Source organism: Artemia franciscana, chromosome 21, assembly GCF_032884065.1.
Source record: "Artemia franciscana chromosome 21, ASM3288406v1, whole genome shotgun sequence".
Classification (NCBI taxonomy): Eukaryota; Metazoa; Arthropoda; class Branchiopoda; order Anostraca; family Artemiidae; genus Artemia; species Artemia franciscana.
The window spans coordinates 2,456,779-2,475,821 of record NC_088883.1 but is presented as its reverse complement, the minus strand read 5'-3'; the positions used below and the strand labels follow the sequence as shown (position 1 = coordinate 2,475,821).

General features: G+C 35.1%; 1 protein-coding gene across 3 annotated transcripts in view; it reads right to left on the bottom strand.

Annotated features, from left to right (window-relative positions):
* Window positions 1–8,135: 8,135 nt before the first annotated feature.
* LOC136040810 (cholinesterase-like) overlaps window positions 8,136–19,043 on the bottom strand; it is a 90,437-nt gene continuing 79,529 nt past the window's right edge. For all 3 annotated transcript variants that reach the window (XM_065725141.1, XM_065725143.1, XM_065725142.1), the window contains exons 10-12: window positions 17,761–17,899; window positions 10,835–11,070; window positions 8,136–8,527 (exon numbers count right to left, since the gene is read on the bottom strand). In XM_065725141.1, coding sequence (XP_065581213.1) covers window positions 8,418–8,527; window positions 10,835–11,070; window positions 17,761–17,899 — 485 coding nt within the window. In that variant the 3' untranslated portion in view covers window positions 8,136–8,417. The remainder of the gene's footprint in view (window positions 8,528–10,834; window positions 11,071–17,760; window positions 17,900–19,043) is intronic.

Below are 19,043 nucleotides of genomic sequence, written 5' to 3'. Positions count from 1 at the left end.
TTGTAGCTTTTGAAATATTTTTGATCTTTTTTCAGAACCGATTGTTCGCTGAGACTCAACTTCCAGATAGATTGACGAAGCCTGAGAATTCTTCTGATGAGATTCATAGCACTGAACCGATACAAGAAGAGCCTATCAAAGAAACAGAAGAAGAAGTAAGAACCGAAATATCTCCAGCAGAAAGCATAAGCCAAGAAAGTCAAGAAGAAAAACTTGAAAAAGAGACTAAAGACAAAGAAGTCAACGACCATATAACTGAAGAGAAAGCAAACGAAGACACAGTTGCCGAGTCAAAGAAAGAAGCCGTTGATGAAGGAGAGCCTAGCACAAGCAAGAAAAACAATGACTCTCAAAGTGACAAAATTGATGATTCTCCAAGCGGCTCAGAAGAACAAGTTAAAGTTGAATCTGTACCGTCTGAGACAAAAGTAAGATTCACTGTTTCTACTCCTGAACATGATCAAGAAAACGAGACTGAATCTTCAGCAATATCATTTAGCGTTCCACAGCAAGAAACGTTTGTCAACCCTGCTGTGAACTCTGAAGCAGGTGTTAGAAGAAACAGAAAGCAGAGATTTGACCCAAAAATAGTTGGTGTTTACATTGACAAGCAAAGCAGAATATATTTTCCTGCAGCTTTTTTGATTTTCAATGCAGCTTATTGGTGTGTAATGATGTTATAAAAGAAATAATTTTTAAAATAGTCTAGCCTTTTAATAAATACTTAGATTGCAGCAATTACTATAAAAATCAAAATACGACCTTTAAGTATTTGCTCTAGAAAATATGAATGGGCAATCACAGACAAACAAAGGGGGTGATAAGCAAAAAAACTTCATGTTTCTTACTGGCTAAAAATTTTACAGTATGTCGAAAGCCACACAGGTTTTGAAAAGGCATTGTCATTTGTATAAAAAAAAACATTTATTGGAGGAATAATGCAAGTGGCATTCCCAAAATTATGTCATAAAATCAGGCTGTATCCTGGATTGTTTTTTCGGGTAGGGTTATACAAACTTTTTTTTGTAGCAGTAGGGAAGTTACAAAAAAGCTTTAAAGAATGCATAAAAAATGCGTTTATATTAATTTTTGTTACGTTCTTATGAGCCGGAAAAACATTTTGGGGGTTCAAACCCCCTATCCTCCCTGGATACAGCCTTTAATATAATGCATCGCAGATTAATAAATTAATACAAACTTTTACCGCAGAATCGTTGGAAAGTAGTCCTTTATTCTCAGTAAATCACTAAAAAGTAGTAAGGTTACTTTATCCCGCTAGAGACTGGCTATGACATATCTTGACAGTTATTTATCTTTGCATCCTGAAAATTTATTCAAGGTTCATTCAAGGTTCAAAGTAGCTTCATTTTGCAGATATGCTTGGATTCAGGGGGGGGGAATAAGGTCTCAGATAGCAAAGTTTGGATTATTCCATTCTGCAGTCGTAAAAACACAACAAAATACACTCCAACAGGTATGAATAGCACGTTCACAAAAACTTTTGATGAGGAAGTGCTTTAAAACCAAATTTTATTTAAAAATTTGAATAAAGGATAACCAGGAACTTGAGAAAACTAAAAGATTTTCTCGTCGGGTGGTTTTGCCCCAAGATTCTTCTCTTCTGCGTACCCATTTTGATGAAGACACATATGGAAATAAATATACTTTTCTATCAGTCCTACTTTAAGGGTTGAAGACGTCCGTGTTTTTTCATACACTGAAAGAGCACTAAAGTAGACTTTCAAAACTAAACATCTCCAAACTACATAAAATTTGTTGTTTTTTTAACGTTATAAAGTAAAAAACTTAAAACAAATTATAGCCCTTTAAGCTAGTGCTCCCTGTTATTTCCTCTGATAAACCTACTACTGTAACTTGGACCGCAAGGATAACCCTTGTTATTAGCTGTGTCTTTGACCACCGTTCAGTGAAGCACTTGAACAGACAACGTTGGGCGTTCAACTACTTAGTTGGTAATTTTCTGCATGGGGGACACCTAAAATAGCACGTGTTAATTAAATTGCCGTCAACAGGGGGTCAAATTGTTATTTCTTTTCAAGAAAAATACCAAAAGAGGCATTATTCATAAAAAATATTCCCAAAAAGGTTTTTTAAAAGTTCAAGGAGGAGGGGGTTTTCCCTTCAATTGATACTATTGTTGGACTCAAGATCTAAACCTAAAGTTTTTTTTCAGCAAGCTTAACTACTTTCCAAGATACTAAAAAGGCAATCATCTAGAACCATCTTCAAACCTTCGCGTTTTACTTGAAAGTATCCATTTTCATATTCTATTCCAATGGTAACTTCCAACGTCCTTCTAATCAAAGTTCGACGTTCTATTGCTTTTCAGCGTAGACGTTTGACATCCCCGGTCACCATTCCCAATTTCAGTCGAGCAAAAACGGAAATAAGCACAACGGAGAACTTTCCGGCCATCAAAAACAGTTTTTGAGCAAAACGTCGATAAAAAACGTAGCTATTGAGTTTATTGATTTCAGGACTATTAAATGAATAGAATTGTTGGATTTATTCATTTACCGAGACAGAATGACAATATTAGCTAGACTTTTCTTATATAATTATCTGGACCTGCTAATAAACTATGCATTTTTTTTTTTTTTGAATATTACGAAGTATTTTTAAGAAAATGCAAAACTAATTGGTAAAATATTTGCATTTATGTGCTTATTTGAAAAAAAAATTGTATTAGAGCCGTATAGTTCTCAGATTAATAGAAAATGACCAAATATTTTGATTAGTCGATGGAAGAGCTTTTGCCAAGGTTCTATCCTTGCCTAGTATCAAACAGTTCGTGGTAACGAACTGTAGTAAGGAGTGACCCGGCTCAATAGTAACCAAAACTCAAAAAATGGAATTTTTACACCAATAGTTACATCAAAAGAATCGCATTTTAATGCTAATTTTAGATATATAAGTTTCATCAAGATTAGTTTTACTAATCAAAAGTTAAAAGCCTGAGAAAATTTGCCTCATTTTAGAAAATAAGGGGAAACACCCCCTAAAAGTCCTACGATCTTAACAAAAATCACACCATCAGATTCAGCGTATCACAGAACCTTATCGTAGAAGTTTCAAGCTCCTATCTGCTAAAATGTGGAATTTCGCATTTTTCCCCAGAAATCCCGGATGCGATTTGTTTTTCTGTTTTTTGTTGTTGTTTTTTTCAGGGGTGATCGTATCGACTCAGTGGTCCTAGAATGTCGCGAAAGGGCTCATTCTAACATAAATTAAAAGACCTAGTGCCCTTTTCAAGTGACCAAAAAAATTGGAGGGCACCTATGCCCCCTCCCACACTCATTTTTCCCCAAAGTCACCGGATAAAAATTCCGAGATAGCCATTTTATTCACCATAGTCAAAAAACCATATATCTATGTCTTCGGGGACGACTTACTCCCCCGCAGTCCCCGTGGGAGGGGCTGCAAGTTACAAACTTTGACCTGTGTTTACATATAGTAATGGTTACTGGGAAGTGTACAGACGTTTTCAGGGGGATTTTTTTGGTTTGGGGGGGGGGGAGTTGAGGGGGGGGGGGGGTACGTGGGAGGATCTTTCCATGGAGGAACTTCTCATGGGGGAAGAGACTTTCAATGAAGGGGGCGCAGGATTTTCTAGCATTATTTTAAAAAAAATGAAAAAATGAATATGAAAATTTTTTTCTACTGAAAGTGAGGAGCAGCATTAAAACTTAAAACGAACAGAAATTATTACGTATATGAGGGGTTTACCTCCTCGTAATACCTCACTCTTTACGCTAAAGTATTTTTAGTAATTTCAACTATTTATTCTACGGCCTTTGTGATTCAGGGGTCATTCTTAAGGAATTGGGACAAAATTTAAGTTTTAGTGTAAAGAGCGAGGTATCGACGAGGGGTGAGCCCCCTCATATATGCAATAAAAGCATACGAATAAATAATATGCAAAATAATATGCAAATTCGTTTTAATTATTTATGTGCGGAGAGCCAAGATCAAAACATGCATTAATTCAAAAACGTCCAGAAATTAAACAAAAGAACAGGTTTTTTAAATGAAAGTAAGGAGCTACATTAAAACTTAAAACGAACAGAAATTACTCCGTATATGAAAGGGGATTTTCCCCCTTAACGCACCGCTCTTTACGCTAAAGTTTTTTACTGTTTTAAAAAGTAGAGTTAAGAGAAAGAGTCAAACTTTAGCGTAAAGAACGGGGCGTTGAGGAGGAGAGCCCCTTTCATATACGGAGTAATTTCTGTTCGCTTTAAGTTTTAATGTCGCTCTTTACTTTCATTTAAAAAAAAACTTATTTTTTTTTGTTTAATACTAGGTAAACACCAAAGTAACTAGTGCAAGGAACGAGAAGAAAAAATCCTGCGAAACAAGGTATGAAATGAGACTATTATCTGGCTTTAGATTGAATAAGAAGTTAAGTACGATTGTTTTCTATTCCTAATTATGTTGATCATTTTGATGGACTTAGTGCTAATAAACACAGCAAAGGCTATGGGAGAACACGAAAACAAATGAGTAATTAACACTCCCTTAGGCTTAAATTATGCAGGTCGTAGGGGTATCTTTGATGAAAATGTTAGCAAAAATAATAAAATTATAGTAATATACACAAAAAACAGGGACAAAAACAGGTTTGAAAATTAACGTTAAGAAGATTTAGTTGCTAAAACTGGGATCAGAGAAGATGAAGAGATTTTGTTGGGTAGCAAAAGATTGACCAAATGATCAGCTTCACTCACTTTTGAAGAATTATTGACAAAGACGATAAATGCAGTGAAAATGTTAAAACTAGAATAGCCCAGGCCCAGGATAGTTTTTCACAGTTGAAAAAAGTTAAGAAGAATAGGAAGATAAGTCTGCGAGCCAAGATTAGGGTATTTCATGCCATAGTGATGACAGAAATTAAGCATAGGTCTGAAAGCATGAACGCTCTGAAGGACAGTGGAGGATTTTTAGATGTTTTCCAGAGAAATTGTCTAAAGATTATTTTGGGTACTCATCTGACTGACTGACTTTGATTCAATATCATCGAAGAAGAAAGGACCAAGTCAATTTTTTCAGCTCAATTACGAGCGGATTTTTAGTGTTGCCTTAATTTTCAAGTTATTTAATGGTGAAGCGCTAACTTATCCAACTCTCTGCTTCAGTGTTTTGGTATTCCTGACCTCCTAATCGTAATTCTCTTATTGGAATTTCCTGTGGTTCCTTGGGTTGTCATTAGCAGTGCCAGGTCTTTAGAAGAATTGTAGTTTCTCGTCTATACTGTGTACTATTAGCTTTTAAGTACGAAAGCATTATGTTAATCTGGACTGGTTAAAAGGCTATTTTGAAGAAACCACAATAAGCAAGGAAAATGAACAGTACATTGTTAGAAACAATTTAAAAAATGCAGCGAAATAATACGAGCAATACCTCCTAAATATTCTGTCCGTGACTCATGTATGGGCTTTTTCAAAATGGCGGCAAATAGTTCCTTTTTCCAATAGCTCCGGCTCCAGGACGTTGTTACCATCAATATCATCTGGGAAGGTTTAGTCTTAAAGAAGATGGTAAGCCTACTTTGTACGAATGGCTTGGTTCTATGAGTGATGTTGCAGTAATTCCAGCTAGAACAAATCCTGGGTAATTATAAGGTAAGTAGGTACGAAATATAAGTTCGAGTGAAATAGGTACCGATCTTAAGTGGGTTTAGCGAAGGTAGCAAAGTTTGACATGCCAAGATTGACAGAATAGGGTAAAGGGATATAAGCCCTGATTATGGGTGAAGTAACATTCGAATGAAAAGAAAAAGAAATGTGAGATATCATAACCGAGGTAGGGACATGGAGAAAAAACTAATCAATGCCTTTTTCTATGCTTTTTTCAAATGCAGTAATTGCATCTGGTGTAAATGCACCAACGCTCTTTATGGCACCATATATAGCCCTAGTATACGGGTTTGTACAAGAATAAAAAAAAGACAAGAGCGTCAAAATTCTTGCTTTATATATAACGTATCTTTTATTAATTATATTGCGATGTTCAATTACCTTGTTATCCGCATTTGTAAATCATTTAGAAATAAATTCGGTGTCCACAATATCGATAAGAAATTCCTTCAGAAACAGGTATACGTCTTCTGGTTTGACTGTTTAAAATGCTCTAAATAAACTAAAAAGCTTTACTTGTTATGTTGACTGAATTTGATTGTTCTTAACCAATACTTGTTGAATAAATAACTTAAGAGTTAGTTTAAAAGAGTTTCGTCTGCTTTTAGCCATTTTTCTTAACCCATATCTTGTATCGAAAATAAGCCGCGCGTTTGTCAATCATGGGGGGTGGAGGCCACTCGTCCCTCGACTTGTGGGACATTTCTCTATAGTTTTGTAACAGACAAACAAACATTAATCTAATCCCCAAATTAAATGGCTAGTTCTTTTCTTCCTAAAGGACAACAGGAAATGCTACATTTCACTGAATGTTTTGCTTGCTAAATTCTTTACCTTATTCAACAACTTACCCTAGTCTGAATGAAAAGTTCAAGGACAAAACAAGAAAACATGGCTTTTGGACACGCTTACGGACATGGTCTAATTGTTGAATCTAAATATAATTATATAAAACAATTATCAAAAATTTTATGGATAAGGAGAAGGTTTAGTCTTTTCTAACTATGGTATAACCTACTTGATTCAAAATAAGGCAAAATTAAATTTTCACAATTAATGGAGGGGCTGCCAAAGGTAAAGAAAAGAAGAGTTCTTATTAAATCAATGACAGGAGTCCAAAAATCTGCTTCAGTGGAATCTAGTACTTTAAAACGGAAAATTATTGTTTAAAAAAAATTAATTTTTGTTTTTTGACATTAGGTTTTGATTTATACTTTTATTTATACTTTTCAAGTATTAAGTATTAGGTTAATGCAGTTTTTCATTTAAGCATTTTATGATGATTGCTGATCAAAGTTTATGTTATTTGTCCCTCTAGTTTATGTTATTGTACTGTGTTCATGGCTGTATATTTGGCTTTAAAATACACTTATCTATCTATCTATCGAAAAAAAATCCTTCCGGGAGAATGTACAAAGGAATTCATAATACAATGTAAATTTAATCTATGTTTGATGAAAATAGAATAAATGAATGAATACATTTATATTATATTCATGCAGAGTATATGTAAATATAGATGTATTTACATACATAATAAATGTGCTTCAATTTATTTTACGTTAAATTTAACATAAACTAATGAGAATAGAACACTGAATAAATATATATCACAGGCTTCAAATTTAGTTTTAACTTATTATTCTTCCCGATTTAATATGATTTTTTTAGATATACCTTTTTGATAATTTGTATGGACATAATGTCTTCAACGTTCCCTGAAACGTCCAACTTCTTACCCTAAGCGTTCCTAAGATTTTGCATGTACGCAGTTTTGTACACAGTGCATGTACACAGTTTTGACAACCTGGATGCATGTAGTGTGTTTTCACTTAGTTCAACCTCCTCTGGAAGCTTCAATCTAATCCAACTGAGTGATTCATTTAGTGAACATATAGTGAACATAGTGATTCATTTAGTTCAACCTCCCCTGGAAGCTTCAATCTAATCCAACTGAGTGATTCATTTAGTGAACATATAGTGAACATAGTGATTCATTTAGTTCAACCTCCTCTGGAAGCTTCAATCTAATGCACTAATCCGTTCCTGAGATTTTGTAATGAGGGACTTCTGACAACCTGGGTCTTTTGGCTTTATTATATTTAAAACGGAAAAATTGATAAAAATGGGGAGAGGGGATGGTAAATATTGCAGAGTACTACTAGACAGAGGATACGCGAATTGCACCACGGGAAATATGCGCTAAATTTTTGGTATATGGCACATTTATTCCTGTAAGAGCGATTCTAGAATTTATTCAGTGTGATTCAAAATATGGAACCACAAGTTTGAACCTGCGTAAAACAGCGACAGAAAAATACATTTTAGCCCCCCTCCCACTCCCCTGACGAACCCACACATGAACACCAAATTGCATCATACAAAAACTATCATCAGTGAAACTTCGGACAATTAATAGTCCAAGGTCGTCGGCTTCAATCATTATTGGTAAGTGTGATCCTGAATATATTTGTAAGATTCACATCCGATATTTTATTTTTCAAAAATATAGCACAAAAAGTAAAAGAAGTATCAAATAGTGCAGTAAAACAGCAAACCATAATCATCAAAATGGCAAATTCAAATCACTACTTCTAAAAACACAAGACTTGTGAGATCAACAAGCCTATTATAATTATCACCTATATTTTAAAACGAGTCAAATATCATAAAAAAGGACGGCATTAAATCACGTAGAAACCCCTCCCCCCAGCTGCTTGGCAAATAGCCATTGGTCTCATCTAGCCAATAGCAATGAGACTAGTGGTGGCGTTGACGCATACTGGCCATGCCCAATATAAAAGCGGCTAATAAAACAACGACAGTTACCAGTAGCACCCACATAATGGACTGATAGGGCTCCGTTGGATCTGAAAAATAAAAAGAAACAATGGAAACCAGTGAACGAAACCTAAATTAAAGACAAGAGAGTGCATAAGGGAAGTGAACTTCCGAACTTTTGTCTTGATGTACTCAGATGTTTACAAGTTCTCCCATTACCTTAAATCTTAGGGTACTTGTTAATTGAACGAAACACACTAAAGAATTAAGCTTAGTTTAAATCTCAGAAAAACGTTTTCATAGCCATAAAGACAAGTGACGGGTGAGAGAATGCGTTAGCGTATAATTTGAGCTATATATTTACACATCGGTGCGTTGGGGGGTTAGGTTATGTTAGGTTAGGGGCACTGTCCAAATACTTTACTCCCCTCTCCTAATGTGCAAATATACAGCCCAAACTATATTATTGTTCCAAGGTTCAATCGGGCTTAATTAAAAAAAGGAAATAACTAAACTTAAAGTACACTGCTCTGTGACAAAACTCACGTTGAGACCCATTAACATAAAAAATTCTTCACTAACACGCAGTACGGCTCCCACTTCACTCTTCGACACAACCACACGCCTCCTCATTATATAATTTTTTTTAATCTTAACCATAGGGTTCCTCCATCCCTCCCCGGACGTACAACCACTTCACCTGAATATACTAAAAAACTAAACTTCATCTAATTTAACTTTTCTTTCTTTTTTTATCTTTCACTTATTGACCTTTAACTAAATATTTATTTAAATTATTTTTGAAAGACCCGAGGGAGCTCCTACATCTCAGCTCTTTTGGAAGCATGTTCCACACTTTAGCACATGCTACATCCGGGTAAAAATCTGAACGTACTGTTGGAGTTTGTCTCACTTGAAGGTCAAAGGCAGAGCGGGTGTTTCGATTATGTTGTTCAGATATCAACCGAAACAGATTGTGGAAGGGAACTAAAGGCTATTTGAAGATTATATTTCATTAGGATTAACCTTCACTTCTTGGAAGAAGACGCAGACGCAGAAAAGCATTCCTCATGTTTACTGCAGCAGTGATATCCTTCTAAGCTTGTCGAGGTTGTGTAGATCTGCCTGGTAAGCCTGTCACAAGGCATTTCTGGGTCTTCCATTGCCCTGACTTTCTGGCAGTTCCCAATGGAAAGTGACCTTTTGAAGTCTATGCTGGTCCACATGGAGGAAATTTCCCAAATACCTCCACCATTAATGCCCAATAGACGCTTTACCTAGTTTATAAATTCGCTTGTAAGAGTCGAAAGATGGCTTGGACCAATCCACTCTGTTATGGAGACGGCTCCACAAGAGTAAGCGCCTCTAAAAAAAAAAATTTAACAACTTTTTCCTGGGTTCCTCTTTCATTGAGTGAAAGTGAAAAATTTCCATTTTCTAACTTTATCAGTTGAATGAAAATTGCCCCCAGTTTCTAGGAATTTCCCTGGTTTACTGGAATATAGAGCTTCACTTGACTTAAAAAGTTTGTCACCACAGCAGTAAAGCCATAATCTACCAGTAGATTATGTAGATTATGGCTTATGTTATTATGTAGATTATGGACCAGTAGATTATGGCTTTACTACCACAGCAGTAAAGCCATAATGTCGATATGCTTTGAATATTTTTTTATTTATATTCTTTATGAGGGGCCTCTACATAATTTGCTATAATTCCGATAAGAGGAGCTTCAAACTTCGAAAAAATACTGAGTATCATTCAGACACCGAAACAAATCGAATTATATACACAATTAATAAAAAAAACTAATTTTATTCCAGTACCATCTAATACCAAAAATACCATTCTTTATTCTATCGACAATGAAGTTTTGATAAAATTGCAGAAAATGAGAGAGAAATAAAAAAATGTGAGCAATGTTTATACAAAAGCTAAAGAAGAATAAAAATAAAAGAAAAAAGAGAAAAAGACTTCGAAGCTAATTTCAAAGGATTCTTAAAAAAAAAACATTTGACTTCTCTAATTCCGAGAATAGAAACAGTTTTAATGAAACTTACACCATCAGAAAATATGACTTATTTTTTCGATGTAATTAGGGCAGAATTTCTCTCTTAAAGTTCAGGAAAGCAGTTGATCTAGTTTTGATTACCCCGTTTGCGTGAAGACTATTCTCAAGACGAGTATATTACTTATGGGAAATGGACATAGCAGGGAACACAGCAAAGAAAAACAATTATAAATTTGATCTTTATCATTTTCAACATAAATGCTAATATATAAAAATCTCTAACGCATGATATAGGCAGGATTATTGTTACACTTCTTACCGAAGCTATAACCATCTTACCAGGGCATAAGCCTCGCTCCCCTCACTTACCAATCGTAGAGCTTACCTTTATAATATCTACCAGGGTCATACGTCCCTCCAGGATTAAGAGCTTCTTCTTCCCCTCTTGCCAATTTTTCTAGGGAATAAAGGTATGTCGTCCAAAATGAGACTTCATATGACTGATAAGTCGTTAAGTTAGCTGATGCTTGTCCAGCCTCTACAACCCCAAATGGGTATAATTTACTATTCGTCCCAAAAGCTTCCCACTGTGGATTATCGTAAGGACTAGGGGTGGGATTCCTGAAAAATAAGAGTAGTAATAATTTGAATTTTGTTTCAGGCAGAAGCAGTGGAAGATCTACAGTCCCAGGGGGATATAATATAGAATTTGGTTCAAATGTTCCCGCCAAGAACTATAACAAGGACAAACTTGAGAATTCTAAGAAACAAGAATTATGAAATTTGACTGCTAGTTTGATTTCGGATGCAGGAGCACAGAACTAGTTGAACTAGCACTAGAACTAGCAGTGACTGCTAGTTTTGATTCGGAGCATAAAAAAAGTATAGTTTGTTTATGGAGACAGGGTTATGAGACTAGCCCTGTTTATGAACTAGCACTAGAATTGGCCCCTTCTGCTAGTTTTGATTTGGAGCGTACAAAAAAAATTTCGAGTATTAGTGGAATTACATCAGGAAGCACTACTACTCATAGATGTGATACAAATAGCATAGTTTGTTTATGGATATAGGGTTGTGAGACTAGCACTGACTGCTAGTTTTGATTCGGAGCATACAAAAAAGTATAAAGTTTGTTTATGAAGATAGGCTTGTGAGACTAGCACTGTTTGTGAACTAGCCTCAACTATTAGTTTTGATTTTGAGCATACAAAAAGTTTTCAAGTATTAGTGGAGCTACATCAGGAAGCACTAATACTCGTAGATGTGATGCAAATAGCATAGTTTGTTTGTGGAGATAGGGTTGTGAGACTAGCACTGACTGCTAGTTTTGATTCAGAGCATACAAAAAAAGTATAGTTTTGTTTATGGAGATTGGGGAGTTAGACTAGCACTGTTTATAAACTAGCACAAGAACTAGCCCAAACTTTTAGTGTTGATTTGCAGCATACACAAAAGTTTTCGATTATTAGTGGAATTACATCAGGAAGCACTAATACTTGTAGATGGAATGCAAATAGCATAGTTTGTTTATGGAGATAGGGTTGTGAGACTAGCACTGACTGCTAGTTTTGATTCAGAGCATACAAAAAAAGTATAGTTTTGTTTATGGAGATTGGGGAGTTAGACTAGCACTGTTTATAAACTAGCACAAGAACTAGCCCAAACTGCTAGTTTTGATTTGCAGCATACACAAAAGTTTTCGATTATTAGTGGAATTACATCAGGAAGCACTAATACTCGTAGATGTGACGCAAATAGCATAGATTGTTTATGGAGATAAGGTTGTGAGACAACGACTGTTTATGGACTAGCACTGACTGCTAGTTTTGATTCGGAGCATACAAAAAGTTTTCAAGTATTAGTGGAGTTACATCAGGAAGCACTAATACTCGTAGATGTGATGCAAATAGCATAGTTTGTTTGTGGAGATAGGGTTGTGAGACTAGCACTGACTGCTAGTTTTGATTCAGAGCGTACAAAAAAAGTATAGTTTTGTTTATGGAGCTTATGCTTATGAACTAGCAAAGACTGCTAGTTTTGATTCGGATAATACAAAAAAAGTATAGAAGCTGTTTATGAGGATAGAGTTGTGAGACTAGCACTGTTTATGGACTAGCACTGACTGCTAGTTTTGATACGGAGCAAAAAAAATAATATAGTTTGTTTATGGAGATAGGATTGTGAGACTAGCACTGTTTATGGACTAGCACTGGCTGCTAATTTTGATATGGAGCAAAAAAAATAATAAAATAGTTTGTTTATGGAGATAGGATTGTGAGACTAGCACTGTTTATTGACTAGCACTGGCTGCTAATTTTGATATGGAGCAAAAAAAATAATAAAATAGTTTGTTTATGGAGATAGGATTGTGAGACTAGCACTGTTTATGGACTAGCACTGGCTGCTAGTTTTGATACGGAGCAAAAAAAATAATAAAATAGTTTGTTTATGGAGATAGGATTGTGAGACTAGCACTGTTTATGGACTAGCACTGGCTGCTAGTTTTGATACGGAGCAAAAAAAATAATAAAATAGTTTGTTTATGGAGATAGGATTGTGAGACTAGCACTGTTTATGGACTAGCACTGGCTGCTAATTTTGATTCGGAGCGTTTGAAAAAAGTATAGAGCTTGTTTATGGAGATAGGCTTGCGAGACTAGGACTGCTTATGAACTAGCACTAGAACTATCCCCAACTGCTAGTTTTGATTCGGATTATACAAAAAAGTATAGAGCTTGTTTACGAAGACAGGGTTGTGAGACTAGCACTGTTTGTGAACTAGTACTAGAACTATCCCTGACTGCTAGTTTTGATTTGGGGCACACAAAAAAGTCTTCAAGTATTAGTGGAATTACATCAGGTAGCACTAAAAATCATAGTTGTGATGCAAATAGCATAGAAAATGTTGATGGAGATAGGGTCGTGGGCTAAACTATTTATACAATTTAAAAATTATATTCAGCTTCTTATTGATTATTAGCAATATGACTCGCTGAAGCTGCATATCTAATGTGATATAATTTTAGTTTATATTGATTCATTATGATATTGACATATATTCCACTTGTTTAATTCTTATTGCTCTTTGTCGTCGAATTACTATTTTACTGTTATGCTTACAGTTATTGGCTATAATAAGACTTTCCACTATGCCGTAGAATTTATTACACTAGCAGGAGCTTCAAGGAGGCTCGATCTTTAAGTAAAGTTTTACGTTACGTAAGTTCATGTTACGTTAAGAAAAAGCCAACATCCTAACATCAAAACGTAATTTCTGCACGGCCAATAAATAATTTTAAAAATAAATTTCGCTTTCCCTTAAGAAACCTTTCATAATTAATGAGAGCTTGCATCTTCATTCCACAGTTTCAATTTTTTTAGTTGTTAGCTTATGATGATTGTGACGATTATATAAAATCACGATTATCATGTAGGTTTCTTGGTGAGCCTAGCGTAAAAGGAGTTATTTAAGTGTTGAAGGTTATATTTGACGTGACATAATTTAACAGCTTAGTAAAGAAAATTACGTGTATAGTGTTAAAGTCGCTTAATACCGCAATCCTACTGTTACTACCACTTATTTATCACAATGCGAAGCCCCCTGAAGCACAGGCACTTCCTCAAGAGTCCCGAAGGTTCACTACTCCTTTCGAGAGAGTTGGCTTTATGACAGACAAGTCTTAGTCGCAGTTCTAATGTGTATTATGCCAATATAGATTTAAAATACTATTTTTCTATCTTGATGGAGACATGCCCTCTCCACTTCAGCATTGATCCAACGATAGAACGACCCGTTAACACATTCATTACAAAACATATGTGCATTTTTTTTTTACAAATTGCAATGACTCCTTTGGAGACTGGAAAAGGGTCTGATATCAGGAGGATGAAATTTAAAGAACCAAAAACGAACAATTTTACGTCTTAGAAATGAAAATCCCAATGTGGCATCATGATATCATGTGGCATCATGATGTCAATTTTAAGAATAAACTGTGGAGACATAAAAAACTTATTTCTGATCTTTTTTTCTGAATCGTTCACATTGTATAGGATTTGATTCACCCACCCAAGAAAGTGATTCTTCTCTATTTAAGACGTCTATATTTCTCTATTTTAAGACGTCTCTATTTCTCTATATTTTACTATATTACTCTATATTTCTATATTACTCTATACTAAAGAAAAGGTGAAGGATACGGCATTAGACTTTACAGTCCGTACTGGCGGTGCTGATCTCCGTTTCTTGGCCCTTCAGCCAGGAAGTGCAATGGGGGGTTGGGGGCCAGCCATCCTGTGCTTTCGCACACCCTTCCTGTTTACCTTCCCCAGATTTCTCCAGGTACCATTTCGAGCTGGGTCGACTGTGGCTAAGCTTACAGAGTCACGCCACTGACCCCCGTCCCAAACTGAAGAATTGGGTACACTGGGATTCGAACCCGCGTCCTCTCAGACAAGGGATCCCGAATCCATCGCACCAACCCACTCGGCCTACTCTATACTATATATTACTCTATATATTACTACACTATATATTACTCTATATCTATATTACTCTATACTATATATTACTCTATACTATATTTATTATATTACTCTATATTTCTCTATATTATTCTATATTTTAAGACTTCTCTATTTTAAGACGTTAATTTTGATTGCACGTGTATACGATCAGTCCTTCAGAACACTTGTTGCCTTGATTGACATCTCAGCACTAGAGAAGGTCAACTGCATAGGCCGAATTCGATGTCAATGATTATCGCTTATAAGGAAATCTGCTGGGCTGTTTCTTGTACTGGATTGGAGTTATTATTAATTTTCACGCTTTTGTAAGCCTTTTTTGACTCATCACTAATATTATTTTATTTTAGGCTTTCTTCCACCGTAGCTCATGAACAGACATGATGTAATGGAAGTACTAAGTATGGAAAATACTGGTCCGGGACGTCCACCCCCGCCTACGGAAGAGCCTCGTTCGGTGGTGAAAACCACATATTGAACAACATGGGCCATCTGCTGCCGTTTTGGAGGGATATGTAAATTGACAAGTGACAACTTTGCAACAAACCATGTTCAACTAAATGTTCGGTGACATGAAGGATTATTTGTTTCTGGCCAGATCCCTCGGCTTTTTTAGTGCTTAGCAAAAGGGTGGTTTTCACAAAAATTCCAGAAACATCCTGCTCGGTCACACGTCTAGGTAACCACTGGAAAGCGACAAACTACTAGAAAGCGGAAAACAACTGGAAAGCAGAAAACGGCAAAGTGGAAAGGAAAGACGACACCTGTAGTTTTAAAACCAGTGCAATAAATCTCAGGACCATTACCTAGATTAGCTGCACTTTGGCACAAGAACCATCTTCCTTCGTGCCAAAAAAATTTTCGTTCAGAAATGTTGTTTCCAGCTTCCCTTTCCACAAACTGCCTGGGTCCATTTTCCAAAAATTGGAAAGCGTGTCCATGTCACAAAAACCCGAATGGAAAGTTATTCCTGTTGGGCTTCATTCATGGAAAAAAATGGATAGTGATTCCAGATTTGCTTTCCAAGTCGTGGAAACCACTCTGAAGTTTGAATCATTACCATTTAATTGTGTTTATGGCTACAAGCATGTGGTATCTATCTACCTTTACTTTGGAAATGTCCATGGAAATGTGATGTAAAAGGATCTGTGCTGCAGCATACTATGTGACTTCTCATGAGAAGTTTCTACCTAGATGCAGTTAGCATCCGTCGCTCGAGGAACACCATTTTTGAGAGTGGGAAGATGTACAGCTTCTTCTTATTCTTGTTTGGGTTAATGTGGGGATACTCTCGCACATCCTCATCACCGGAATCAAATTACAAGCCCCACAGTGCGTTGCTAAACCTGAGTTCGAGCTAGGAGTCCTGTTTTACCGAGCTGAGATCAATCAACTGCGCAACTACAGGGCGGAAACTGAAGAACTAACTGATAAGCGATTCATTGTTTTGAAAAGTATTAAGAATTGCGAGAGAACTGTATTATCATGAATAGCTTCTATCTGTTTAATGCCAACTTGTAGTAGAACTCAGTAATTTAAAAATTTATTAATATAATTCTTTTGTTAATTCTGGGTTCAGTTTAATACAGACTTTTCTTGGTTAACTTCAATTTACTGATTTGTTTCTATGTAGGTTTTACTGCCAGTTTCGTCGTTATACGTATCACGTTTTATGCATGGCTTAAAAGCTTTAAAATATCGTCTCAACGGAAACCATCTCAACAAAGATGAAAACACAAATAAAGAGATGCCCAAACACAATGTATTGAATGCCTGCTCGCACAAACTATGCTTAAATTAGCTAAAATCAAGCATCTCATAGGTTCGGTAAAGTACTGGCTTTAATCCGCTATACATCGAGTTCGGACGTTACAAAATTAGCTAATAAGGAATTAATTTTGTTTAATTTATGTGAACTAAAATTGAGGCAACCTGTAATTAATGAACAATAATCCAAACAAAGACCCTGTAATCAAAGAACAATAAAAATAATTGCTCGAATTTGCTCATCTTTGTTCAAAGTTGCTCAACTCAACAAACCTTTCGAGAAAGAATAAAGCGAACAATAGGATTTTTTTAAGAACTAGTTTTGGGGCATCTAAATTCAACCTATTTAGCGCATTCTTGTTTTCTATATAAGAAGAACGTTTCTGTTTACTTATAAAAAAGTAAGTAAAAAGAAAGTAAATACAATTTTAATCCTGACCCACTATGCACTCAGTTCGGTTAAATAAAATTATTTATTTCATAATTAGGATTTAGTGAATTATAAATAATTTGACCGACACAATTGGTCTTCTTTAACTTGTTTGGGGTTTCTGAATTCAGTTGAAGCATTAAAATTATACGTCTATCCTTCTTGAACAAATTTTAGACCCACCTTTTAGTGTTTCAGTGTTATATGATACCAGTTTTATCATTATATGCTAAACTGTTACGTGGAAGCACGCCACCTGGAACTAATGGAATGATTGAAATTATACGTCTATCCTTCTTGGACAGATTTTAGACCCAACATTTACTGTTTTAATGCTACAAGCTACGAGTTTTCGCGTTATACACCTAAAGTTTTGTGTATATGACTTAAAAAATTTGAAATGCATAATCATCATTATTATGGAAATAAAAAACTGAATCAGTAAGACTTTCATACATTTTGACTAACAAGTTTTTTTTATATGTTCTTGATTTGATATTTAACCTATTAAGTCAGTCATTTTGAACCAGGGATGTTACGAGATGCACTTCACGCAATTAGTAAGTTAATAATTGAAATTATATTCTTACCCTCCTTGTGCAAATTCTTGAACCAACTTCTTGATTGTATCACTCAGCTGCTCTTCTGCTCGTGAAAAACTCCGAGTGGTCTCAAGTCGAAATGCTACTAATCCAAACAAGAAAAGAAGTTCTGGTGTGTAGGAAGAACCTGAATTTGATAACACTTATTAGCAAAGACGAAAAAAACATTAATCAGCCATAAGAGATGATGGAAAATATAAATAAAATACAAAACATTAAAGATTTAAAATATAAAAAGTATTATAAAATTAAACATTAAAAACAATCTAATAAAAACATATAAAAATGGCTAAAGTGATGGAATAATGACCATTTTGAAATTACGTGATTTACAATTGTTGTGTATTACGTAATTGTTATACACAACTTCCAGTTGTCAAAACCTTATTTTGCTGAAAACACAGTAAAAATTTGCAGCTAAAAGCTCGAATTAGAATCTCCCCCCACAAAAACCAAGGAAACGAAGATTTATGGAAACAAAAAAATTTAAGATTTAAATTAAGAAGATGTAAGAAAATTGATTTTAAGAAAAATAAGATGGATATTTCCTTATTTTAAGAATAATAGCATGATTGAAGAAAGTAACAAAGAAAACGAAGATTTAAGAAACGGAAGACCTAACGTTTTGATTTAAAATATACATAATGTCCAGCTATGTTTTCAAAAAGATTTTTTTTTTAAATGTCAATAAAGATCAAGGATCATACAAAAAAAAGCACCAGAAAAATGACTATTTACAGTTGACAAATAAAAAAAAATAACACTTTTAAAAACACACGTGCAGTATGATCCCAACTTCCTGAATATGATCGTGAGTGAAACTTCCCGCATTTCCCCCATACTTTCATATACATAACTAACAACATCAAAACCACCTACAGATAGGATGAGGAGGGGGCTCCTATTATAGCCCCTTGCCTGACCAAGATCATTACAATATTAATTTGTAATTTTCCATTTACAAGTCTTTGGAAATCACGAATAGGAATGAGAAACTTTTTGGCAATAGTTCAAGACGTTTTATTCTTTAAAACTACGCAATTATTTTGAAACAATCTAATGACACAATTTTGCAAGTTTTTGCTACGGTGCACATATTAAAAGTAATTAATTTTGGTTTTCAGTGGAAATTCAAAATACAAGGTTATTCTGACAGATGGAAAAAGGATAAAAGTACAGTGTTGGTACCGAGGTAATAATTCAATCCAAAAATGAGTTTGCCTCACGGAGACAGAATGACAGACATACATAAATTGACATGAAAATCGAAG